General features: G+C 33.7%; 2 protein-coding genes across 2 annotated transcripts; one reads left to right on the forward strand and one right to left on the reverse strand.

Annotated features, from left to right (window-relative positions):
- The first annotated feature begins 677 nt into the window (after positions 1-677).
- LOC149490547 (uncharacterized) lies at positions 678-2159 on the forward strand. Its single transcript, XM_089706188.1, has 2 exons — positions 678-820; positions 1141-2159. Exons 1-2 carry the CDS (start codon positions 809-811, stop codon positions 1792-1794), a joined length of 666 nt encoding a protein of 221 aa, XP_089562314.1. The 5' UTR covers positions 678-808; the 3' UTR covers positions 1795-2159.
- Positions 2149-25192, reverse strand: tim (timeless). The gene is made up of 17 exons (XM_089705891.1): positions 24782-25192; positions 10789-10892; positions 9724-10271; positions 9065-9218; positions 8706-8935; positions 8255-8550; positions 7809-8169; positions 6299-6490; positions 6092-6192; positions 5623-5821; positions 4806-5011; positions 4103-4593; positions 3796-3996; positions 3465-3639; positions 3248-3352; positions 2719-2922; positions 2149-2570 (listed from the first exon to the last, which is right to left on the reverse strand). Exons 2-17 carry the CDS (start codon positions 10883-10885, stop codon positions 2393-2395), a joined length of 3738 nt encoding a protein of 1245 aa, XP_089562017.1. The 5' UTR covers positions 10886-10892; positions 24782-25192; the 3' UTR covers positions 2149-2392.
- Between the last annotated feature and the right edge of the window lie 1243 nt (positions 25193-26435).

Consider the following 26435-nt stretch of genomic DNA (forward strand, 5'->3'; position numbering starts at 1 on the left):
ATTTACCAAGAGGGACAGACAAAGAGACCCACCAATGTGTTTGTATCAATGTAGATATCTCTATGTAAATTAAATTTTCGTGTCACAATGTTAGTTATCATACACCAGTCTCCACCGAAATGGCTGAACCGATTGTCATGAAATTTGTAACTACTAACTAGTAAGGTAGAACGACGTTTGCCAAGTCAGCTTGTACCTATTTCTGTAAGAATAAAATATGAGATCAGAGAGGTGATAGATTTGTATATAGCTATCTACTTAAATTGTAAATATCATAATTTTCTTGATATATCTACTTACAAATATCAATTATAATTAACTGTTACTCTCTGATATTTTTTTTAGCGATGGAAATTTCTTGAAAGGAAAACAGGCTTTTTAGTTTTTAGTCCTCAGCGTTGCGACACTACCGCATTACAAAATTTGGTGAATTTACATTAAGAATTACATTTGATTACATGACATGGTTACCTAACATGCTCCATGTTATTTAAAAAAAAAAAAATGCTCATTATATTTCGATCCTATTTGTAGTAGGTACATTTGCGCGAGGAAGGTATATATTATATAATGAATAACACCTGATGCATTTTGCTTGAACTAATAAACATTAACAATGACTGCAGTGAATGTACTGGTGCCGTACGACGAGTGGCGGGAATAAATACGAGTCTGAAGAAAGTAACAGTTCGTTCGGCAAAAGCAGCCTCTTAGTTGACCAGATAGAATGCTGCGTATAAAAGCCTCTCTCTTCATATTAAGTAGATAGTTCCAACTGTGCCTCGGTCGTCCGCTCACTCGCAGCACAATGGAAACACCGGTTAGTACTTTTTGTTTTGTTTTACTGCTTGTCGCTCTATAATGAGTACATTTTTTATCGGATGTTATTTGATATACAGGTTACATAAATATTGCTTCCTTTTAAAGTTAAGTAACATTAAAAGAATAAAAGCTATAGGTATTATATAAACAACTATTACTCGACGGATAAAAAAATGAAGCAATTATATAACTACCATACCAATTCTGAATCCCTAGTATAAAAAGCTCTTATAAAGTACTAGTAGGTATATAAAATTAGTTTTATAGTTAACGTAACGAATTAATCGAATAATTTATATCCTATTTTTCTTGTTTCAGGTGTTAACAATATTACTGATTTTTATCGGTACATCATTCGCATCCCACAGCTCATACACAATACCAGTTGAAGGATATGAAACAGAATTACACGACCTTGGTGAACACGTGGAAAACCACGAAACACCAGTCAAAATAATTAAAATAACAAAAACCGTCGCTGTTAAAGTCCCAGTACCGTATCCAGTGAAAGTAGTACAAAAAGTGCCATATCCAGTTCATATAAATAGGCCGTATCCCGTTCCAGTACCTCAAATAATAAAGGTACCTCATGATGTAGCCCCGAAACTAAACCACGAGCACCATGCGCTCGATATTGAACATAGGGACGGCTCCTTCCAAAATCCACACAATTCTTATCAAGTACAAGAAAATCATCCTCAAGATGACGCGCCTAATCCATATGAACAAGACAGTCACGCGTATAATGGACCCTCACATAATAGTTATAATCCATCCGTTGCAGAGGAATATAATGGAGAAGGCCCTGGAGACAATTACAACAACATACCGAACAACTACTATGAATCTTCCGATGATCAAGACGGACACAATACATTGGAATCAAAAAATTATGACTTAGCCATCCAAACTTACTTAAACAACTTAAATTCAAACAATAACCATGGGGCTTCACATGCATATCATCATTAACTAATATGATAAATTATTTTATCTGTATAATTACTGTACCTGATATGACACTTTAAAAGAGGACCTCTAAATTTTTCATGCCATTTTAAAATTTTGGTTTTTCGTATACTGAGGGTGGGTATGTATTTTTGATAATCAACTTTATCCTCGATGGATAGATTTTTCAGTTGAAAAAGTATGTTGAAAGAATTAATTGTATATGATTGTGTATGTATGTCTATTTTTGTAAAAAAAAGAATGCCTGTTATTTAGCTTTTAAGAACTTTTGTTGCTACATGTGTAGGTAATTGTTATGTGATTGTTATCATTTGTTGGAATAAATTATTTCTGTTATGTAAATAAAACATATATATACAACATTTAAATCTAATTTAATTTTATATAACTCGTACATTAACTGGTCACATAGACATTTAAACTAAACTAAAAATTCTACTAACATTTATTAAAACTATAAATACGATCTGATACAACGAAACTAAGCTAGGCGTTAATACCGAAAACCATAGAAAACACCGTTATAAACTATCTTATATGCTAGTTATCATTTACTTTGTGTGTTACGTCATGTTTGAAGAAGGTATAGATTCGATTTATTTCAAAAAGAGAAATGCATGCGTGCACGTTTCCCGGCGCTACTGTCTAGATCGCTGGAATTTTGATCGTCATTAAAATGTTTATCAGCCGCTGGTCGGTGTATCACTTCGGGCTTCTCGTCTTCGTCCGAAACGTACATTCTTGTGAGATCTGAAGCGACCGATGCAGTTTCGCAGGAACTAGAAGGATTATGTTAATATTTAGAAAGAACGAACTATCTTTTCTTTGGGGTTAAATAATAATACGATATTTTGTTAAGATGTTATTAAATTTTAGTTAGGGATCTATACTATGTATTAGGAAAAATCTGTATGTATCCGGATATACCTGTTATTACAATATTCTGATTCCGCTAGACTGATATTGAAGTTAGAAGGCTCTCCCTTGACGCCATTGTCGGTAGGGATCAAAAGAGTAGACTCGGCTGCTACATCACACTCCTCTTTATTTATCTCTGGTGTTCTCGATGTCTTCGCCGTAGATTCTTGCCCATCTAGCTTGTTCGCAGATATTTCACTTTGAATAATATTCCTATAGGAAACGATGGTTAATACAAATTATTAAATAACTCTTGACCTGTTTTTTAAACAAGCAAAAACAAATTATTACTCAAGGCATGCGGTATATAGAAATTTGGACGACACAATAGCCAAATAAATCGATGTCGAATTTTTTGTTTAAATTGTATGTTTTATAAAAATCAAAAATAAATGGACATTGATTATGAAGACTAATATCGATAGATGAGATTGATATTGATCAATGGTTAAGTATGATTATCAATACCTACAAGTTCAATTAATCATTTAGAAAGAAGGAAATCATTTATCATGTAATTAAAAGAAAATTATTTTACCTTTCCAACTCCAGAGTCAGTTTAAATTCTTGAGATTTTTGTACAACGTCCAACCAACTAGGAACGGCCCTTTCGTCACATGCTATGTTAAATGACGAACCAGGCCTACAATATATTATAAAGAAATATGTAGTTTCATTTGAAATTGCTACAATTCAATTTATATTTTTTCTATAATAATCTTTGAACATTTATGAAATACAAAAGAAATACGTACATAGGTGTAAAATTGACGATAGATGCTATATGTTTCTGTTTGTGAATTTGAAAGAAATTTTCTGGAATAGACGTCATTGGAATGTCCTTTGGCTCCGGAATGGCGGTTCTTGTTTTCACAGATGAGCTCAAAACGCTACTTTCTGATATATCGCTCAAGGAGAACTTTAGTTTAGCTAAAAGAGAAGTCGCGTTTATTATTATGATACTTTTTTTTACAATAATTATTACTTTAGTATCAACGTAAAACATTTGAATTTAGTAATAACAAAATAGTAGTAAGTAAACCGTATATCGACAGAAAGACATCAGAAAAAATAATTATAACTTACATGCGTCAATAGATGAAATCCTGCTTGCAACTTCATAGAGTAAGTCGGGTGTCCAGAAATAAGGTATTCTGATGAAAACTTTACCAGTATCAACGGGCATATAGAAACCTAATTTATGTAAAAGCTGCAGGAACTTCAGATCTTTACATATGGCAGCTTGTTCACAATTCCATGGTACCAAAGGCACAGATTGATTGAACACTGAAATTTAAAAATAACGTGAATAATACATTATTATTATACATTTTTACATGCTTTCTTCGGAACTGAGGATTTTAATAAAGTTTTCATTGATTTTGTTACTCACAAAGGGAATGATACGAAACGGATGACATGACAGGCAATTCTTCAACCTTTTTGGGCACTGCATGATACATTTTTTGTGTTTTAGTGGTGTCCTTAGCGACAGTTTCACTCTCAGCAGCTTTTTTGGCTATTTTCTTTTTTTCTAAATAAATTTTTGTAAAACACGTTTCGAGCAGGACACTTTGAACCCAATTCAAAAATTTAGATTTTCCATCCTTCGTTATGTATTCACATAGTTTTCCTATATTATCGCCATCTTTCACTTCTTTAATTTCGGAACTCTTAGAACTTTTTCCGGATTCTTCCTTTATGAGCTTATCAAATTCATTTTTGTCTATAATTGATTGTTTATGGAGCTGCCTAATGACTGCGTCGCGCGTTTTGATAATGCCATCTTCTTTGAATAATCTTACAATTTCACCCACAGTATCTGTTGATGTGCTACTTTGCATATATATCCAATTAAATGCCGATAGTTCGTCGTCTGTCCACCTAAAACAAATTTTACTTAGCTTTGGATCATTCATGATTTGCATATAGGTATCCATTTTAAAATTACTTAATCTACTACATTATGAAAAATCCTTTACATTATACTTTATTGCAAATAATAAAAGAGAATATTTGAACAATAATGCGAAATTCGCTTTTATTGTTTAAACTGCAATATAGCTAAACATACATACACGAAATTAAATACATACTTGTCCTTTACGCTTGCATCATAGTTGACAATGGCTCTACTAGAGGACACATCTTCATTCGGTTTCTCTTCATTTTCAATAAGTTCTTTTAGAATATTGTCGTCATCGAAACTTTCTGTATCCAATCGGAAGCTTGCCGTACGTTGTAACGCATGCGGTTTCTTTACAAATGTATTTATAACATATTCTATTAGATCGGACCAATCCTGCGATAAAAAAAAATGTTCTCATTTTCATATTCTTATAATATAAAAAAATTATTACTAAACTAGATTTCCGCCCGCGGCTTCGCCCGCGTTTGCAAAGGAAAACCCGCATAGTTCCCGTTCCCGTGGGATTTCAGGGATAAAAACTATCCTGTGTGTTAATCCAAGTTACCCTCTATATGTGTGCTAAATTTCATTGTAATCGATTCAGTAGTTTTTACGTGAAAGAGTAACAAACATCCATACATCCATACATCCTTACAAACTTTCGCCTTTATAATATACATATATTAGATATTAGATTAGATAATGTTAATTTCTACATGTTTATCTACATTTTACATAAATAAAACTTGGAGAAATTTTAAGTAGTGTCCTTTTCTATTAATCCAAATCTATACTAATATTATAAAGCTGAAGAGTTTGTTTGTTTGTTTGAACGCACTAATCTCGGGAACTACTGGTCCGATTTGAAAAATTCTTTCGGTGTTAGATAGCCCATTTATCGAGGAAGGTTATAAGCTATATTTCATCACGCTAAGGGCAACAGGAGTGGAGCCACGGGGGTGAAACCGCGCGGAGCAGCTAGTAAAGAATAAATATACACTTACATCGCAAATTTCAAACTCAGATTTCCATATAGATGTAAAAATTTTCAGTATTTTCGGTTGGAAGAGTGAAATCAAACAGCCCAAGTCACCGCCGACATGGTGCATCAACGTGAAAACACAATCGTTTACAAACTCTCCGTTGCCTTCATAATCTTCTAATAGCAGTCCATACTGGTACATTACCTCTGGTGTAGCGAACCTATAATTATATACCACAGAGCAAGTATGTTATATGCACGCTATAAAACCTGTAGGTATATTAAATATAGCCGAGTATTATAACGGATGTATTCTATTTAGCTAAATTTAGTTAGGTAACTGCCGAACACGACTTCATGTGTCAACAAAACTTTAAAAAAATGTTTTTTATAAAAAAGTTGTTAGAGTTATGATTGAAACTGTCAAAAATTAACCGCGTTTCATAAAATAAAAAAGGGGCGAATAAAAAAATATAACAATAAAAACTTACTGTTTTATGTGGTCAATTAATTTCGCAGATCCCTTGTAATCCGGTAATTTCATTACACTGTCCAAAAACATCAATAAAATGTGATTCGTAACTACTAGGTCCTAAAACAATCAGAAAATTGATATTATAAAATACATAAAAAATGGGATAAAAACATTGAAACTGCAATCTGCATAGTTAACATTATAAATTATAATATGAACATACCTGTAAATATTGCTTGGAATGGTACTTGGGATTATAATGACGCAATAGAAGTACAAGTAATGAACGTAGCTCTTCCGTTTCACACATTTTCATTTGCAAGTTGATCAATATGTTCTTATCATATTGGCAAATGTGAACCGACTTTTTATAAACTTCAATTGCTTGGACAAACTCTCGTATAGCTGTCACCACCTAAAGAATATTTTTGGTTTAGCAAAATGTAGTTTAGTGGCAAATGCAGAGTTAAATCAAAGTAAATAAGAAGTACGTAATATGATTAAAATATGTAAATTTTAAAATAGGACTTCGATGCTATAAAAATGTTAGGATTCATTTTTTTTTCTTGTGGCGGATCGTGATTAAACGTGGTGTGATGTTTTTTTTTTTTAATATAAAGTTAAATTTTTACATTACTCTTTAAATCATTAAATGTAACACCTTGGCCACGGACACCGGCGGCGCGACCGACGGCGCGACGGGCGGCGCGGCGATTCGCGCGGCGCGGTAAGCACGCCACGGGCAGTTGCGTTCGCCGCCGCGACCAGTGTACTATAGACGAGGAGACGAGATGGCTTTATCAAAGTTAGCTCGACGTTGTTTGGAGAGTAGCAGCTTTTTTGCTCAAGATTTAATGTTTGGAAGATATAGTGGAGTACACGAATTAAATAGAAATCGTGTTACAGACGGAGAATTCCACCAAAAATATGAAAAATATAGGCATGATGAAAAATTATGTTGCGGGTGGCTAGACTTCCAAATAGCTGGTCTAGCTAGAATTTCTGCAATAAAAGCTTCCGTCTCCATTTTCGCGAAAAAAAAACAAACTACAGTAGGCGCTTGCTAATCCGGCACCGGCAATTTTTCCTCTATGCCGGATTGTCGGAAATGCCGGATTATCGAATTACTATAGGAAATAAGACTTCATATTATTTATTTATTTATTTATTATTTATTTATTTATATTTAAAATGGTAAGTTGAATTTATTATAAAAAAATACATAAATTAATTAAAATATTAATTAATTATGTATTAAAATTACATATTAGGTTCATCATTTGTGACGTTTTCGTTCAGTAATCCGGCGTTCAGCTATGTAAAATGCCGGATTATAGAGCGGGCTGTCTGAGTCCCGAAGTGCCGGACTACTGAGCGTGCCGGATTGGCGAGCGCCGGATTATCGAGCGCCTACTGTATTTTAAATTAAGTTCGCTCCGGGAGTAGTCGCCGCGTCTGCCGCTCGACTCCGTGGCCTGCGCCGTAATAACTCATACATTTGTTTCGATCGCTAGTCGTGCCGCGCGATTCGCTCGGGGAAATTCGCCGGTCGTCTCGCTGGTCGCCGCTGCGCGTGGCATGCCCAGTACATTTCCATACATTTGATTCATTCGCAAGACGCGCCGCCAGTCGCGCCGCGCGAATTTTCGCTATAGCGAATTGTCCGTGGCCAGCACGTAACTAGTAACTAGTTACAATAAAATAAATTATATTATAATTAAAAAATTGATTACCAAATGCAGTCTGCGAATAGTTGGCTTCAAATCGTTGCCGTCTAATTTAATGGCTAGTTCAAATTGTTCGCACAAATTGACTCCTTCCGCTGTTAGGTATAAAACAATATCGAAGGATAAAACAGACGAGACGTGCTCCAAGTCTATGTCTATCTGAGTCGCGAATTTAAGAAAATACGTGACAAGCCAGAAAAAATGTGAGGTATCTATTTTCAATTGCAAATTTGTCAGGATCTGCGTGTGAAGCGTTCGAACCAATGAATTGTATCCCTTCAAAAGGAAATCTACCGTGAACTCTTTCAAGACGTTAGATATGTCGTCATCCGTTGGCGTATTGTGCGTCAGCCCTTGTACGTTTATTCTGCAAATAAAAAAGTTTTACTATTTCAAATATTTTGCGTATCATTTACATCTTACAATAACATGCTTGACGGGAATATACGAACATATTAGCTTTTCCTCTTTTGACAATTTTCTTCCTTTTTCTCTCTTGCAACGTAACACTTGCACGAACTTTGTTATTCGGTCTCTGTTTGGGATTGTGAGGTTTTTGATGTACCGGCTTTTTTGATGGTAATTCATCTTCGTTACTTGAAGTCGATATAACTTCTTGATTTTCAATTTGTGTTCCATAACCACAATCAGACGTTTCCGAATTCATTTTTTTATTCATACCTTCCTCATGTTTTTCGTTATCCATTAATTGACTATTTGACATTTGATTATCCGTGATCATCCTTTCCTGTAGAAATAAAGTTACATTTTCAAGAATTGGTTAACAATGTATCCTTATTCCTTTTAGTATGGTCTCAACAAGATAAGAAATTTAGAGCCAGCCAATCATTCCAGTGATCAGAACAATAGGCTGAAAGATTGCACTTGACTTAAATAACTCACATTCGACTGTTTCATGTCGTCGTATGAATTTTCTTGACCGGAATCTAGCATATGGCTCGATGATTTATCCTCCCTCCTATCTGATGGGAAATTTTGTTCACTTATATTCCTCGATGTGTCCCAACTATTATTGGGAGAGTTGGATTCGTCGTTCATTTTACCGCTTCCACCCGTGTCGGAGGAATCAGAGGTCGGGTCCGATGTCAGCATTGGAGACGAGTCATCACTACCTATAAAATAGAAGTGTAACAAAATTTGATCATACCTCTTAATAGTACCAAAAATTATAGTAATTTAATTTAATAATACCTATACCACGCACAGGAATTGTATACATTTTGTATGTATGTATGTCGTACCTCTATTTAGTGGCGAAGTATTACTCTCATTATCCTCCGAACTCTCCGATAGCGATGCTTCAAGCCACATGTTGAGAAGTTTATGTAATGTTGTAACATGCTGATCTTTATAAAGTAAAGCTATCAACTGAACCATCGTCACACTCCAATTTATCTATAAATAAAACAAAATACAAACACGAATCTCGAATCTTGAACTATTTATTTGTAATAAAATGTTATCAATAGATTAACATCAAAAAGTGACTTAATGTTTTCTTAATCACTGTATTATCTCTTTATTACAATAAGCAATTAAGCATGCATTGGATTTTTGAATAGAAGTATCAATTTTAAATTATTACAAACCGATCGATCTTTAGACGTTCTTTTAGAATTTTCCCGTAAAATATAAAAAGCCTATATGGGAACAAACAATACATGAAATTAAAGTAAATTTAGATTAGAAATGAAGATCAGAAAATGAATGCCCTTCCTAAATGAAATTGCACCACCTGAATAAAATAATAAATTATAATTTGAAATCAATACATCACGATAATTATTTAATTAATCATCCATAAATCCATAATCATAAAACAAAAATACTCATTTCATAAATACAGAAAAGCATTAAAGTTAATTCTATCATATTTTGATCCATTTAATGGTTGACTTACCGAATCTGGGATCGTCATTAATTTTATGAGAATTTTGTCAATGCTTTGACTAAAAATATTCCATAATATTTGATTTTGAATAGTATGTGGAAGATTGTTATAATTTGAAATACTGTTCACGTCTTCTGGGATATGAAGAATATTCCGTAAGAACAGTAGAGTGTTACTGACGTTAGTACAACTCTCTGAAGATAATTTCGGCTTCTGTTCAACATCCGAGTTCTTCTTCAGAAACTCTATGACCACTTTCGTAGCCCGATGGTCAATAAATGCAGATTTAGTAGAAGCGAGAAGGCTGTTGATTTCAAATATAGTGTGCCTTCCTATATCGGTGTGTGATATCGTTTCCACGGAAAGTAAACATTCAACGGGTATAGTTAAATTCACAAGTATCTTGATGAGTAACTCGATCGTTTTATCATCTTTAACATTTATTAAAAGGGGTATGATATCTTTCTTGATGTTTTGTCCAAAGCTTATGCTTCTACGATAAGTGCGTAAATTTTTATCCTCCGTTAGAATGTTATGAAGAATGGACTCCAACGCAGCTGAAAGTTCTTATACGTTATTATTTAATTACAACACATAAATATAAAGTAGAAATATTATAGAATTGAATGTAAATAAGATGACGAATTGTAGATCTATACAATAGCATAATGAATATTGAATAAAGAAATTTATAATAAAAATTACTCTTTCGTGAAAGTGTCAGCAATGCAAATGTAGGTAAGTATTTTATTTCAATATCTGGTCAAGGAACTATAGAAATTTCAACCGTAAATTTATGACCCTGATAAATTAAAGATATTTAAACACGCTAATATTTCAATTGCAACACGTAACTTTTCTCGGCATCAAATCTTTCATTACGTACGATTTATTTCTAGAAATCTCATGCACACGATGATTACCACCCTTACTATCTCTTTGTCTAGACTCTAGATAGTGGTAATTGTATGAGCATTGGGAACGCGTAAGTTATATTTAAAACGGCCATAGCACATCATAAAATTAATTTTCTCTAAAAAGTTGTAAAAAATGGAACAATTGAGATAATATTACCATTGCAATTTTCATTTATGTGATATCCTTCTGCATGTTGAAATCCAAGACTACTGAATGTACTATGAATCTGAGGTCCCCTAAGAACCCACTCCATCTTGACTCTGCAAATAACAAAAATGAAAAAAAAATCCTTAGGAAGCACTATGCATTTAAATGAAAAAGTTTTTTTTTCAATTACGAATACAGATAAAGTTTACACAATATCTCTTACTGACAACATATACTTATAATATAAGAGCCCACGACGGCCAGACTTTCCTTTCTTTCGGAAAGTTGAAAGTTTCTCTGTATATGTCTCCGATACAGATAAGAACGACTAGCGATTATCAAGTCTGGGTTGTGGTTACTTTGGCAGGAAACAGGTAGTAAGGGTGTATAAAATTGTACCTTCATTATAGTTTAAAAGCTAAATTTTATATATGTTACTTGGGGACCTATAAAAAGACATTACCTTAAGAGCCAGACAGTTTTCATGGTTCTTACATCTAGCCAGACACATTTAAAAAATAACTAACATATCATCAAATTCACATAACTACCTAAAAGCGTAACAAATATGAAATAACCCACTAAAAACATTAGTTAACTATAATTATTAAAAAAATAAAAGTATAATATATCTATACATCTATACATCTATACAAATATTATAAAGAGGAAAGGTTTGATTTTTTGTTTGTTTGTTTGTTTGTATGAATTGAATAGGCTCCGAAACTACTTGGCAGATTTGAAAAATTCTTTCACTATTGGAAAGCTACATCATTTCTGAGTGACATAGGCTATATTTCATTTTAAAAAAAATAGGCATCCTTACTAAAATTACGATAACGTAATCCAAGGTGTGAAAAAAATATCAAAAAACTACCTTACATCGCGTGCGCTGCGAAAACTATTGATGATAGAACAAAATGATATACAGTAGGCGCTTGCTAATCCGGCACCGGCAATTTTTCCTCTATGCCGGATTGTCGGAAATGCCGGATTATCGAATTAGTATAGGAAATAACACTTCATATTTAAAATGGTACCTAAGTTGAATTTATTATAAAAAAAAATACATAAATTAATTAAAATATTAATTAAATAAGTATTAAAATTACATATTAGGTTCATCATTTGTGACGTTTTCGTTCAGTAATCCGGCGTTCAGCTATGTAAAATGCCGGATTATAGAGCGGGCTGTCTGAGTCCCGAAGTGCCGGACTACTGAGCGTGCCGGATTGGCGAGCGCTGGATTATCGCGCGCCTACTGTACTACATTTTTTTAGAACACACCATTATCTACAAAAAATCAGCGGCAGCATATCTCTAACTATTACAGTCATGTCACAATAAGCGTTTTTTTATTGAAAAAAAGAAATTAAAATACCACCGCTACAAAAAGCTCTTTATTTGTACCTTGGTATTAACCCTTATCAAAATAAACGATGTATTATTTAAGACTGCTTCAATATCTTTATATTACTTTTTGAATTATTCGATTCTGACAATCCATTCAAAAGATATCACGAGTTAAAAAAAAATTAAAAAATAAACTGTATTCGGCTAGCTATGCGTTGTAGGCGTCACTCGGGCAGGGGTACGGGAGGGGGGTTAAGATCACGAAATAAACTTGCCGCGCGGCTTACTCGCGCGGTCGGCTCCCTACGTGATGGACGTGTGCGGAATTTACGCTTGATAGTAATTCGTTTAGTAAGTAACTAAACCGATTTAAAAAGTTCTTTTCAGAACTAAACCCATTTATATAAAACTAGCTTCCGCCCGCGACTCCGTCCGCGCGGATATCGGTCTTCGCGTGGATGGTTTATTTCTCCATTTTGAGTAACTCTGACAATGACATCTTATAAATATCTATTGGACCCAAATACGGCTAGGCCTATAATAATACGGAACGTGTGTTCGCGGTTCTACACTCTACAGAACTACGTCTATGGATAAAACTGAAGAATTAAGATTAATTTTTTTTCTACGTATTTTTCCAGGATAAAAAGTATCCTATTTTACGCCCAGGATAATAAGGTATAATTATACCAAGTTTCATCGAAATCGAACCGTCAGTTTTCCCGTGATGCCTTCACATACAGACAGACAGACAGACAGACAGACAGACAGACATTTAATGCCCGTGCGAAGCCGGGACGGGCCGCTAGTAAGTAATAGCTGTGTTTTACCTGAAAATAAAACACATATTAAATACTTACCTATATTTGAAGCTTACTTCATTGAGAAGGTACCTAGCTTTTTCCGCCTATTTTTCCCTCTCTTTCCGTTGTATGTATGCTATCTCTCTCGCACACCTCTCCACCAGGTGGCGGGGCGCACGATAATGTCGGGCGCTGGATGTTTTTCATTGAGTCGAAATCCACAACAGGTGGACGTTAAGTGTAAGCTTCAAATATAGGTAAGTATTTAATATGTGTTTTATTTTCAGGTAAAACACAGCTATTAAACACTTGACCGTAATTTGAAGCTTACTTCATTGAGACCTGTTTGTTACCCACCTGGTGTACAATATATGGACGCCAATGTGAATTTGAATACATAAGTAATTACTTATTTCTTTATTTGAAAGAGTAAGGTGTGCAGATAGTATACCTACCAATAAATCACACAAATTTTTATATTATATAATATATTAACAATCCCAGATGAAAAGTTAATCAAATAAGAACCAAAAAGTTAATCATAATGATTAAAAGTATTAGAACTTATGAGATTGGTTCAAGCGTACCTTAGTTAACCTTTTGGGCTTGAAAAGTTAAAGTTACTACAATTTTCACTATCTTTAGCGTAAATCTGCGAAAGCGCCAGTAACGACTTTCAATTACGCATTTAGATGTTACTTACAAAATGAAGCAACAGCTGATCCCGACGAGGCAAAAATACCTCAAACTCAAACCTTTATTTATTCAATTAGAACTCTGTAGAAGCACAATTGAATCATCTTAACATAGAATTACCAACTGTCTCAACTCACACAGTTTTAACCTAACCTGCTACAAGCGGACAAGAAGAGAACTTGGTCCTTACTTTTGGGGTCAGAAATAAATTTAAAAGGTCACCCCTTGAATAAGGCAATAAAATATCAAAACAGGTAAACGGTTTTAATTATAATACAGATTTTTAACATCCAACCAAACCGTGCGCTAAGCCAACGCCACCAATCATAATCTAAACATGGCTAGTACTTTCAGTACAATGCATGAATTATTTATTTAAAACTGATAGGTCATAAACTCTGTACTGGAAACAAATATACTGAACTTAAGAGACTAAAATGATAAGGAGCTTATCTGTGTCCCAAAACTGCAATTACTACAGCCAAGTACGTTACTTTTAATCAATTCGGTTTTAAGATATAATTATGATTTACATCAGAACTTATATACCGAAAGCCTCGGGACTACATAACGTGACTTATCTTCTTATATATAAAAATGAATCGCAAAATGTGTTGGTAAGCGCATAACTCGAGAACGGCTGAACCGATTTCGATAGTTCTTTTATTATATTCCTTGAAGTACGAGGATGGTTTTTATGTAGAGAAAACGTAAGTACCACGAGCGAAGCCGGGGCGGACCGCTAGTTTATAATAATAGTGTTTGTGCACAACACTAGGCAGTCAACAGCTATATGAACGTCAGATAGGAAAAGAGCCAAATTTATCCAGTCAGTAACAAAGGATTTTAACTATAGTTACTTTATTCTAATTCAACCAACTACTACTAGCTACTCCGTATGTCTTTTGGATAGACGGAGGCAAATAGGATTTTTATTCCAACTATATCATTTGATATTTTGAAAATGTACTCCACATTTTCATACCGTCAGAGTCATTTTGCAGATTATAGTGGTGCAGCACTGAACACTGTCTATTAGGTGGCTGATGCTGCTGACCGGGCCTTCAGTTCCGCTTTCCAGAATACCTTCACCCTTCTAGGTGTTACTACTACTGAAATAGCGGTACTCTATCGCGTCGTTCAGGTCTCTAACTGACTAGGATTTCTCATATTATCGTAACAACCCTAGCTCGTTCTAACGAGGATAAATTATCGCCAAGGAATTCTGCTGCAGGATAATGGCAAGAGAGATTATAAGCTTAACTATGCATTATTATGTTAAGGAATATGGTGGGTTTTGAATACTATCGTCGTCTGAAAGTATCTCCTTTCGATTAACTGCATTAAGGATGCAGATCTGATCCCATCTTTGTTCCGTAGGAATGCTACGACAGTCTAAACGTTACACTGAACAAAGAAAATTGCCCTGAATATAGTCGGTTGTTCCAACATCCGTAATATGGCTAGCCTAAGGTTAGTTATCCCTTGATTGTAACTGCTACCAATGGAGGCATTGCTCTTGTGTTGTCCACAGTTGTGCGAGTGCAAAAATGAAGAACTGAGCTCGTGGGGAGCTATGTCGAATGAATCTGTGTTAAGATTATGACAGTATAGGACAGTTAGCTGTGGATGCGAAGACAGGACATTACTTTATTCATCCGTAAACACGCGAGGCAGCCACGGACAGCGATATAGCAAGAACTAAACTAGCAAAGTTTAGTTCGCTTACCAGACTTTGTCATGTTTTAAATGCAGTATATCCTCTGAATAGCATTGCATTTATGACTATTGATAAACTTAATTCACCCGTAAACACGAGAAGCAGGCACGGATAGCGATATAGCAAGAACTAAACCAGCAAAGTTTAGTTCGCTTACCAGACTTATATTTTAAAAGCCGTATAGCCTGTACATTTCATTTATTGCCCCCCCCCCCCCCCCCTCAAAGCAAAGAAATGAGAAGTCATTTGGCAGAGCTTTCTCGTTAAGGGTAGGGGTTCCAAGTAATATCTAATAATAAGAGGCTTTTGTTTGGAAAGATTGACTTTCCGTTATTTATCCTCTATCCTATGTAACTCAACAGTCAGTATTCTCAGCATTCGTTGAGTACTTAAACGTTTTACGTTAATAGTTGTATATAACTTTATTATACAATATAATAATCCTGGTGGGATGACAAAAAACTTGTCTAACAAACGATTATCCTAATCCCTCAGCGATTTATTGTTTGAGCCCCGAAGAAAAATCTCATGGGTGCAATAATGAGGTCAAATGGGTTGAAAAACGAGTCAAATAAATTGCCTACAAGACCGGGCAACTAAAATAGGCCTATGAGAGGTCAACTATACGTAATCAATCGTCATTTGTTACATTCAATCGCTTTGCGATTAAAAAATCTCTTCCGATGTTTGTATATGAAAATTGGTCGGCTAGTGCCATTTAATTACGATACCAAACATACCGTTGACACAAGGCTTGGTGACAATCCTCGAAACCACCGCCACAAATCATCTGCGAGATGATATTTGATCCGACTCGCCTTCCTTTGTTGTGATTAGGCTTTGCATTGGTAAATACAATTTGTTCAATTCCAATTTCCATAATTGGTAAACCAATGGTGGTTTCCTGATTCCTGAAGCGTAAACTTTTAGGATACGAAGTATCAATTTCATGCGCCCATTATTTGCCGTATCTAACCTTTATTGTATTTATTAGGTCATTTACTATACTGCCCACTGTGAAGTAGATTTCAAAACCTTTTTCTACCTACCTTAGAAGAGTGAAGATCCGATACGGTCATATCCAAAACTTCTTTTGTGGGTCCTCGTTGACAAAAGCAAATATCTATGATCATTTTAATGATCAATCCTTTGTATATTTGCACCAATCGCCATTAAAGCCCCGCGAGGGCTGATATATATTTGCACCATTTCCCCGTGGGGACGATTGTTATCAAAGCCCCGCGAAGGCTGATATATATTTGCACCATGTCTCCGTGAGGTACTGTTGTAATCAAAGCCCCGCGAGGGCTGATATATATTTGCACCATTTCTCCATGAGGGACGGCTGTAATCAAAGCCCCGCGAGGGCTGATATATATTCGCACCATCTTTTCCGTGAGGGACGATTGTAATCAAAGCCCCGCGAGGGCCGATATATATTTGCACCATTTCCCTGCGAGCGACAGCTGCGCGAGGGATGTTTGTAACTAGAAATAAGTAGGGCCTGCCAAAAAATGCTTAAGAGACACCCTGCGAGGGTGAATTTGACCTGGCTAACCCCTGCGAGGAGTAGTGGCCACATTTATGTATTCTGCTTCGAGCAAGAATACACCTTAGTGCTAATATAAAAATAGCAGTAAATAATCATTTAAATAATATAGCAATTAACAAGGTCCTTTAACTTATTTTCCAATGTTAGCGACATTTAATAAATTCATAATTCAAATCAATTCACTAAATTTTAAAATGAACTTCGATTCATATTTATTTTTGTTCATGCAATCGATGTAACATTTAGTTGCTTTATATCCGTTAACATTCCTTACGAACGCAACCATACCGTCGTAGGACGTTATATTTAATTGCACAAAATAATCTCCACTCACCCGCAATTTTTTACTTTTTGTCAAGGTGTACAAGTTTATAATATTATTCTAAAACGTTAGAAGTGAATTTTAAATCATTTGAAATAAGTGTATCTAAATCTAATTTATATTAAGATATCTCGATAATTATTATACGATAACCCTTTCAGCACAAGTTCAGTAAACCAAAGAATTTAATTGTAAAATTTTTGGTACTTACTCGTTTTAACAAAAAAGTTGCATCATTTGAACATAGGAAACGTAATTTAAAATTTTCAATCAAATTAGCCGTGTGTAATATGTCTATTTTCACATAAAAACGGATCAGAATAATACTCATAAAAGGACACGTATAGACTACGGATAGTTTTGAATGTGTGGAACATTCATGGTACGTATCTACTATACATGAGCGAATTCCATCATTATTCAGTTGAGCGGTAACTCCCGTACGATTTATAAAATAATATCACAACATGTTCTGACATGTCGTGACTTCTTGGAGCTGACTCATCTCGTTCGATAATTTTTAGTAATAAACTATGATAGGAATTCCGAACCGTTCCTAGCGATAACGACAATGTAATAAAGTCGTAGCAATGGATTGTATGCCTCTGTAAAGCTTTGAGTTGGCTCATATCCATACTAAGAATTAATTGTAATTTTTCCACGAAAAATTCACTTGTACCCTTGTAATAAAAACACATTATTAAAAATGAAATAAAATATTAAAAATATCTATATACAAGAGAGGGTATTTGATATATCTAGTAATATCAAATACTTAATCACAAAAGTAATATTAACGATTCGAGTAAAGCCGAACGGTAACACCGTTAAAATAGCTTTACTCACAGTATTAAAAATTCAAATATTAATTAGTACATATTGCATAATGAAATATTTCAAAAGAAAAGTTACTATTTCAAGTAAAATGTAACGGTTGTATCGTTAATTTTAAATATCTTTATTCATGCTATTAAGTATTTAAGCATATTGAAAAATAAACTATTGCTGAAGGATTCATTAAAAACCTCAGCATTTTAAATAAAGTCCAACGATTATACCGTTGACTTAAAAGATTTTTACTCATTTTTAAGTAAAATATTATTAGAATAGATGTAAAAATAACTCACTGTACCGATCCGACGGGATACACTTTTTAACACTTTTAGCACTTGCTTTAAGCAATACTTAATACTTAATAGCACCAAGGTTGTAGTCTTGTAGACAACCTTCTCGCGGCGGAAGCTAGACGCCAATGAAAAACATCCAGCGCCCGACATTATCGTGCGCCCCGCCACCTGGTGGAGAGGTGTCCGAGAGAGATAGCATACATACAACGGAAAGAGAGGGAAAAATAGGCGGAAAAAGCTAGGTACCTTCTCAATGAAGTAAGCTTCAAATTACGGTCAAGTGTTTAATAAAGTTATTACTTATCTTTTACTTAGACTTATGTTGATGAAATTTCACGTATCCCGATGACTTTTTTATTGTGTCATCGAGATACGTGAAATTTCATCAACATAAACCCCCGTAAAAGATAAGTAATAACTTTATTACTTATATATTATACTTTTATTTTTTTAATAATTATAGTTAACTAATGTTTTAGTGGGTTATTTCATATTTGTTACGCTTTTAGGTAGTTATGTGAATTTGATGATATGTTAGTTATTTTTTAAATGTGTCTGGCTAGATGTAAGAACCATGAAAACTGTCTGGCTCTTAAGGTAATGTCTTTTTATAGGTCCCCAAGTAACATATATAAAATTTAGCTTTTAAACTATAATGAAAGTTAGGTACTATTTTATACACCTTCACTACCTGTTTCCTGCCAAAGTAACCACAACCCAAACTTGATAGTCGCTGGTCGTTCTTATCTGTATAGGAGACATATACAGAGAAACTTTCAACTTCCCGAAAGAAAGGAAAGTCTGGCCGTCGTGGGCTCTTGATCTATTAGAGATAGGTAAAAGTAAAAATCAATCCCCAAATATTTTCAGCCCAAGTAGCGATGATTTTTTTAAAGTAATAGACTATCTCTTTCGTTCTTACTGTTTCAATAATTATTATGCTATCTGTTTCACCTCAGTCTATGAATGTGGGTGTATAGTGTATACTGTATGTGTGCAGTTGCTCGCGACCAGCACAAATTTTCTGTTTGTTTTGTGAGCGTATAACGTATCTACATATTATGTATGTATATACTTTTGAAAAATCATTGTCAAGTAGGTAATTTTTTTCTTCATATTTTTGTTAAGGCACAAATATCCTAACAAGAGTGCAAATTATAAAAAGAACACTTTTCCGGGGCGAGCAACTAGGTAGTTCATAGTTGTAAGTATTTTGTTTAAATAGATAGATGCATAAAATAACAGTAGGTACCATTATTTAGATAAATGTCCCCAAATCCGAATATAATAACACATTGTCTAATTTCAATGACGACGATCTGTATAATTATTATATTGTGAGTGTTCAATGATTTTTATTACTCAACGCTTACAATAAACGTCCTAACATTTAAGTAAATAATTACACTACACGATATATGTAGTGTAATTAGTTTTTTTATGTGCATTCGCATTATATTAACCTCCAACAAGCTACTTACTTAGCTATTATAACGTGAAAATAAACCACGTGTCTCATTCCAATCCCTACTTATGAACACAGATTAGGTATTGCTTGACCGGAACCGCTGTACCGAGCCCTAGGTATTAGTATACCTATATTAAGAAGAGCTGGAACGTCAACACATTTACACATTGCACATGTTAGGCCGGGAGATACTGACACAAAATTTCGGGTCATTTGTAACAGGATGGCGGTCTAGAGGGGTCTTAGTACGCAATGACAAAAAGAAAAATGATGGTCAGAACGCTGGTACCGGTGGACTAGTCGCGTGGGCGTTAGTCACACTCGTCGGATAAATAGCGAAAGTCCAACGATTTGTAACACAAAAATTTTAGAATTTACCGATAGCCCTTAAAAAAGATGTAGGCGGTAGTGTCATGCCATACTTTTACGATGTGACTTACAGTCCGCCATACCGACGTGAATGCGTTGATTTAAAAAAAAAACAATTCAACCATTTGTACCGGGCTAACTTTTGCACAGGTAACCATCGTCGTGCAGCCATTTACTAAAATCGCCATGCCATACTTTTCGGACGATTCCAAATAGTCGCCATACCGCGGAAATCTGCAAATTTTTGAATTTTATTTTCTCGCCAACGAGGCTGTAAGTTACACCGGAAAGGTATGGCATGACACTACCGCCTACATCTTTTTTATGGGCTATCGGTAAATTCTAAAATTTTTGTGTTACAAATCGTTTGACTTTCGCTATTTATCCGACGAGTTCGACTAACGCCCACGCGACTAGTCCGCCGGTACCAGCGTTCTGACCATCATTTTTCTTTTTGTCATTGCGTAATAAAACCCCTGTAGAACCGCCATTCTGTTACAAATGACCCGAAATTTTGTGTCAGTATCTCCCGGACTATGTGTAGCTTTTATTTTGCAATTGTTTATAAATACAGGGTGATGTAATTGGTGTAGTACGAATATCTAAAAATCTATGAAGAATTTTGTGATACAGTAAATGGAAGAATTATAGACTATTTTACAGTATTTAATAAAATCATTTAATTTTTTGTTCATTTTCATTAGAAATGTCAATTTTTCTCACCAATGTGGAAATTTGGATGATAAGGATCTTGTTATAAAAATATACATTTTGACTAAAATCGGCATTTTTTTTTTCAAAAATCAAATTACTAATTAATAATCAGAATTATCACCATTTACATTAATTTACAAACGATATCGGTTGTTCTTACTTAAAATTGAATACCAATGTCTTATTGCGGTAGGTAACACATATTTGTTAGCGCGTATTGGTAGGTATTACGTACTTACTACAAATATAATATTTCTTAGATATCTTTACTCGACCAAAGTCAGGACAAGACTGCTCCGCAACTGCTTTTTTTTTGTGTGGTGTCTCTCAATGTTAGCCAGAAGGGCTTCTACATTTTAACGCGGACGCGGGGGTGAACTGAAGGTTCACCCTGGTAGCGACATGCACAAGGGCGTCCCCCCTTGACGGGGACCACGAACCTCGGCTTGAGCTGTCGCTTGAGTGGAGGAGGGCAGAAGGGCCCTAATCGAACGGGTCCGCAACTGCAGAAGACGTCCGTTATTTAAATCATTATCAAAACAACCATCCGTGTGTTGGGAGTGAGCGTACACGTGTTATTTGTATTGTTTTTATGACCTGAAATTTAATTATTATTTGATAATTGAATGATTATTAATACTTTTATCCAATTGATTATTATTAGAATAAATAATTAAGTTCATCAATTGATTTACTTTTAAATTATAATTTTACAGGTAAATTATGAGAGCTTTCATAATTTGTATTTGCATATATTTATCTACAACGCACCATTTTACAATTCAAGTCTAAAATGAAACTAGAGTCGCATTTATTTTTGAACATACTGTAAGTGAAATTGCATAAGTGTGAGTACTGTGAACATGCCAGCTTTCCTTAATTGACCGATATAATACTAAATAGTTACTAGTTACGAAACTAATATGATAAATGCAAAAATGTGTTAGTTTATTTGTTTGTTTGTCTTCCTTTCACGTCGCAACGGCAAGATATTATTGTAATATTATTTTTTATCTCATCATTATCATAATAATAAGAAGATTACCTTCAGTGCGTCTGTCTCTTCTTCAAGCCTAAAGCACTAAACTCATTTCGATGTAACAAGCATAATGATAGTTTGAGACTATCATAAAGATATATTATATTTTTTTATCTTGGAAATCCCCGGGGACTATGTGGGTAAAACTCAGAAACTGCATATATTATGCCCGCGGGTGGTCCAGAGTACCTAGGAAAAACAAGTTCCTCTTAACAATAGGTCCCTTTTCCATAGATATCATCTATTAATGAAATTAACTATCTTTTAAATTAATCACCTAATGATAAGCCTAATGAGGATCAACAAATGATAGCAAAAAAATTTTTTTGTTGTAGGTATTCAATTTTGATTTGGCCCGATAGATTTTGAATTCATTTATTAGGTACATATTTCTTATTTTTAAAAGCCTGTCGAAATCGGAATTAATAATTGGAATAGGAATAACTAATCGTAATCCAGTTTGTAGTACTTTTTCAAATAATGACGCAAACGATTTTCATTTAATTGTGGAGTTACGCCCACGGAACACGTTTCCAACGTATTAACGAAGCCTCGATACTATTTTACATTGCTGAAATCCGCACAGATTGAACCGATGCCGTGCACGTGTTCCATGGTATCGATTTATACGTAGGCGGTAGGAGTGACTTATATACTCAACGATTTGTTACGACTTACGAGAATAATAAATAAAACTTGTATCAATTTATATATTGAAACTTATATTAATGTAATACATATACGATATTATAACAAAAAGAAGGTTCTCAAATTGTCTGATTTTTTGTAATTTTTTGGGCTTATTACCACATAACTTTTGAACCTATTTTTTTTTGAAGCTTTCCGATTGGTCCCATTTAAATTTTTCCCAGTTCTGAGAATTTGAATGCGGTTTATTTTATTTTTTATTATTATTATGATGTCTTTTTCTTTTTACTCAGTGCCCACGATACAGGCTTGCATAGTGTGGGTAGGTACTATAGGTAATCCTTTTTAAATAAACCTAGATGTGTAAAGCGTGCAACGTCAATCAAAGTGTATCTGTGTAAAAACATATGGTTTTTAAATAAATATATTTTTCATTTTCATTTCATATTGTTTGTAGCAAACTACCGATTTTGAAAAGTACCAGTTACACACAAGTGATATTGTTTTTTTTTTTGGCTCAACCCGGACGGAACCGGGACGAACTAAGGGGATGAAAGTTAATGATAAGCGAATTTATTAGTTATACGATTTGTTTTAAATTATGTAAATTTAAATAATATGGTGTACTTGTACCTACCAGCTACCTAGTTGGTTGTTGGTATACCTAATTATTTATTAATCGGTTATGATAACTACGGTGATAAGTAATATTAATAAAACATATGCCTTAAGTATATTGAATCGATTTATTAATTAGGGTCAATAACCGTATTTAGTAGGTACCTACCTACAAAAAGTACCTAATAAAAAAAAATACTAACAGTGTACAATTTCAGTACTAAACGTGATGTAACCTAATTTACCAGATATTGATATTAAAAATAAGATATTTATACAGTTTAATAAATAAAAAAATATCGTACTAATAAACTTATTTAATTGTTGTTTGCCTATACAAACGCGATACGCCTACAAGCTCGCAGTAGGTACAAGGTAGCTACTAGGTCACGCGAGTCGCGTGTCCGACGCACGTGCCCGCCCCGACCATTACGTAGGTATATAACATCTTTACACGTTTATTAGAGGGAGATAGACTGAAACCCACGTCGCAAATCTGTGAAGTCTAAATAATACTTAGCAGAGATGGTCTTATAGAATATCACTTTTAACGTAAAAATGATATTCTTTACTTTATTTATGATATGGCCCGAATAAATAGGTACTTATTATCAACTAAAGGCGCATTTGATTAATGCGATTCAACCGCAACTCTTTCTAAATTGCAGAATTATAATGATTGTTTAATTGTTACACCTAGAATCATTAAAAATTGTCAATAATGGTAATATTTTAAAATATTTTCCGAATTGAGTAAGTAGCTTACATATTATAATATATGAAATTACATGAGAAAATATTTGAGAAAGATTTTTTTTTTAAAGGTTATTCAATCTAAACTTGTAAAATATTACTTAGAATTGATTACATTTTAAATAACTATCTGTGAACATTTTGATATTTTATGGTACCAATGTCAGGGATATTCTTAGATCATTAAGTAAGAAATATTGACATCTTATTGTTAAAAATTATCAGTTTACTTAAAAAATAACCAATTTTAACAGCTATCTGTTTAATTAACATTCTTCTTAAATAAAAATTAGTTAGGTACAAAGACAGTTCAAACAAAAAAGGAATAAATAATTTTTTTCTTTTTTATATGCATCTTTTTCTGTCACCTTTTCTATTTAGTTAATAGCCTTTATCTGATAAGTATACAAACAAATCTATGATCAAAAATAGCATGGAAATAATATTTTATAAGTAATAAACTAATTATAAACTATTTTTTTTTTTAATTTTTTTGATACCTAAACAACAATTAATGTTTCTTTCTAATAATTATTTATCACAACAATAAATGCTCCATCTGAATGCTTCTTCATAAAAATCAAATTTATTTAAGATGATACAAATTCTTATGTGCCAATTCTCATTTTTGTCCTGTAGACCCATTTCATTTGTTCTTTATTAATAAATTAGCAATGTGTTTATATTACTAAATTCTGTACAACTATACAACAAACACAGTAAGTCCATAAAGTTAAGTATAACTACAAATGAACCATGGATATTTAAAAATTATAAAACCAATTATTTAGTCTCTAAACTATTACTTCTATTGACTTACCAGCTTTGTTAATATCTGTTTTGAAAAACGCCAACATTGGCTGCAGGTCACAATTTTACGTAAAAAATAAGATTATTTTGTATTCATCAAAGATAGAAGAATTTAATATAACAGTTGTTCATATACAGCACCAACTCTACTAATTTACAGACCAGCTATACCTTCTTAAAGTACAAAACTTTGGTCTAGAAATTGGAACGTCTTTCAGGTTCCGAAATTAATAATGACTCCTGTAGCCAAACCACAATTCACATAAAGTTGTATTAAGTCAACTAGCATATATACATGCGTTTTAAACTTAAAGAAATTACGTAGAAGATTTAGAAGCAATTATTTTAAAAATTCCTATGACAAATATTACGACCTCGACTTCAGACGTTGTTAACACTTCACCACGGAGTTGAAAGTAAATATTTAATATTGTCAAATGTCAATTTTTGAATTTTGTCAATGTCATTTGTCACAAACATACATCAATGTCAAATGTCACAAATGTGCACAAAATGTATTTGTGGTCCACAGAGCTTCTTCATTTTGTCTATGGACCTACAGTCCCCCATAGATATCTAAATATAAACTGTAGTGTACACCCCAAAGAGTTTTAAACCAACCTTCTTAGATCATTATGTAATGGATGGAGTACGCTGGCAAATGTTCTAACTAAACTTTCTGCTGATTTTGGTGCGGGGAGGGTAACTCACACTATTGAAACACAATCACACATTCACAAAAATAATTTGTGTCACGAAAGTCGTAAAAATTTACGACCTTTTAAGCGACGAGTTTTTAAATTCAACTCTATCCCTAAGTTCATAAAGATTAAATTTGTATTTCATTCCAAGTTGTCTCGTGGGGAGTGCGGTTCAATATCGCGTTCTAAATTCAACTTTATAACTTAGGTTATAAAGATTAAATTTGTATTTCTTTAAAAGATAGTCTCGTAAGGAATGCGGTTCATTATCGCGTTTTAAATTCAACTTTATCTCTTAGTTCATAAAGATTAAATTTGTATATTTTCTTTCCATGATAGTCTCGTGGGGCCGCATCAAATGATCGAGTAAACATGACTCGATAACGTGGGTCGACACTTAGAACATCGTTTTGGTTAGGCTTACATTTGCAAGCAATTTTAAACTTCATTCCATTGACATAGAGTTTAAATTAATTTGTACTTTTTCAAGAGCCTATGTTAAGTTTAGCTTGCCAACATTTAGAAAAAATAAAAATATTTCTAATGTTGGCCTCTCCGATGTAATCGTATAATATTAGATTTAATATTTTAGTTTTAGTTATTTATTATTATTTCTTCTTTTTTTTAAACCTTATTTTTGTACATTTTAATTTTAAGCTAGTACATTAATAAATTATTTCTTTCTTTCTTCGATTTCTTGTCAATGGTTAAGACTTAAGCATAGACAATGTCTTGATGATTTGAATTCAAAATGGCGTTTTATTTTATTGTTTGTTTTGGTGGATAGAGTTAAAATTTGTTCTTCATCGTAGATTATGTTATTTACTCAGTTAATACTTAATGTACAGTACATTGAATTATCCCAAATACATTGAACTAAGCCTGCTCTTCAAATTTGTAATATTTATGCCAAAAGTGAAAAAAGAAGAAAGTGTTATGTGTAAACAATGTAATCTGTGTGTA

The sequence above is a fragment of the Colias philodice genome, chromosome 2, assembly GCF_061535455.1.
Source record: "Colias philodice isolate Cphi_HAF_F1 chromosome 2, ilColPhil1 Martin Lab GWU primary, whole genome shotgun sequence".
In the NCBI taxonomy this organism is placed as follows: domain Eukaryota; kingdom Metazoa; phylum Arthropoda; class Insecta; order Lepidoptera; family Pieridae; genus Colias; species Colias philodice.

Bases quoted from the DNA above. Each gene is read 5' to 3' on its own strand.
- tim (XM_089705891.1), bottom strand. From the start codon at position 10,885: ATGGAGTGGGTTCTTAGGGGACCTCAGATTCATAGTACATTCAGTAGT. The intron at 3,997-4,102 runs GTGAGTAACAAA...TTTAAATTTCAG, and splicing joins CGTTTCGTATCATTCCCTTT to TGTTCAATCAATCTGTGCCT. The intron at 3,353-3,464 runs GTACGTATTTCT...AATATATTGTAG, and splicing joins ATCGTCAATTTTACACCTAT to GCCTGGTTCGTCATTTAACA.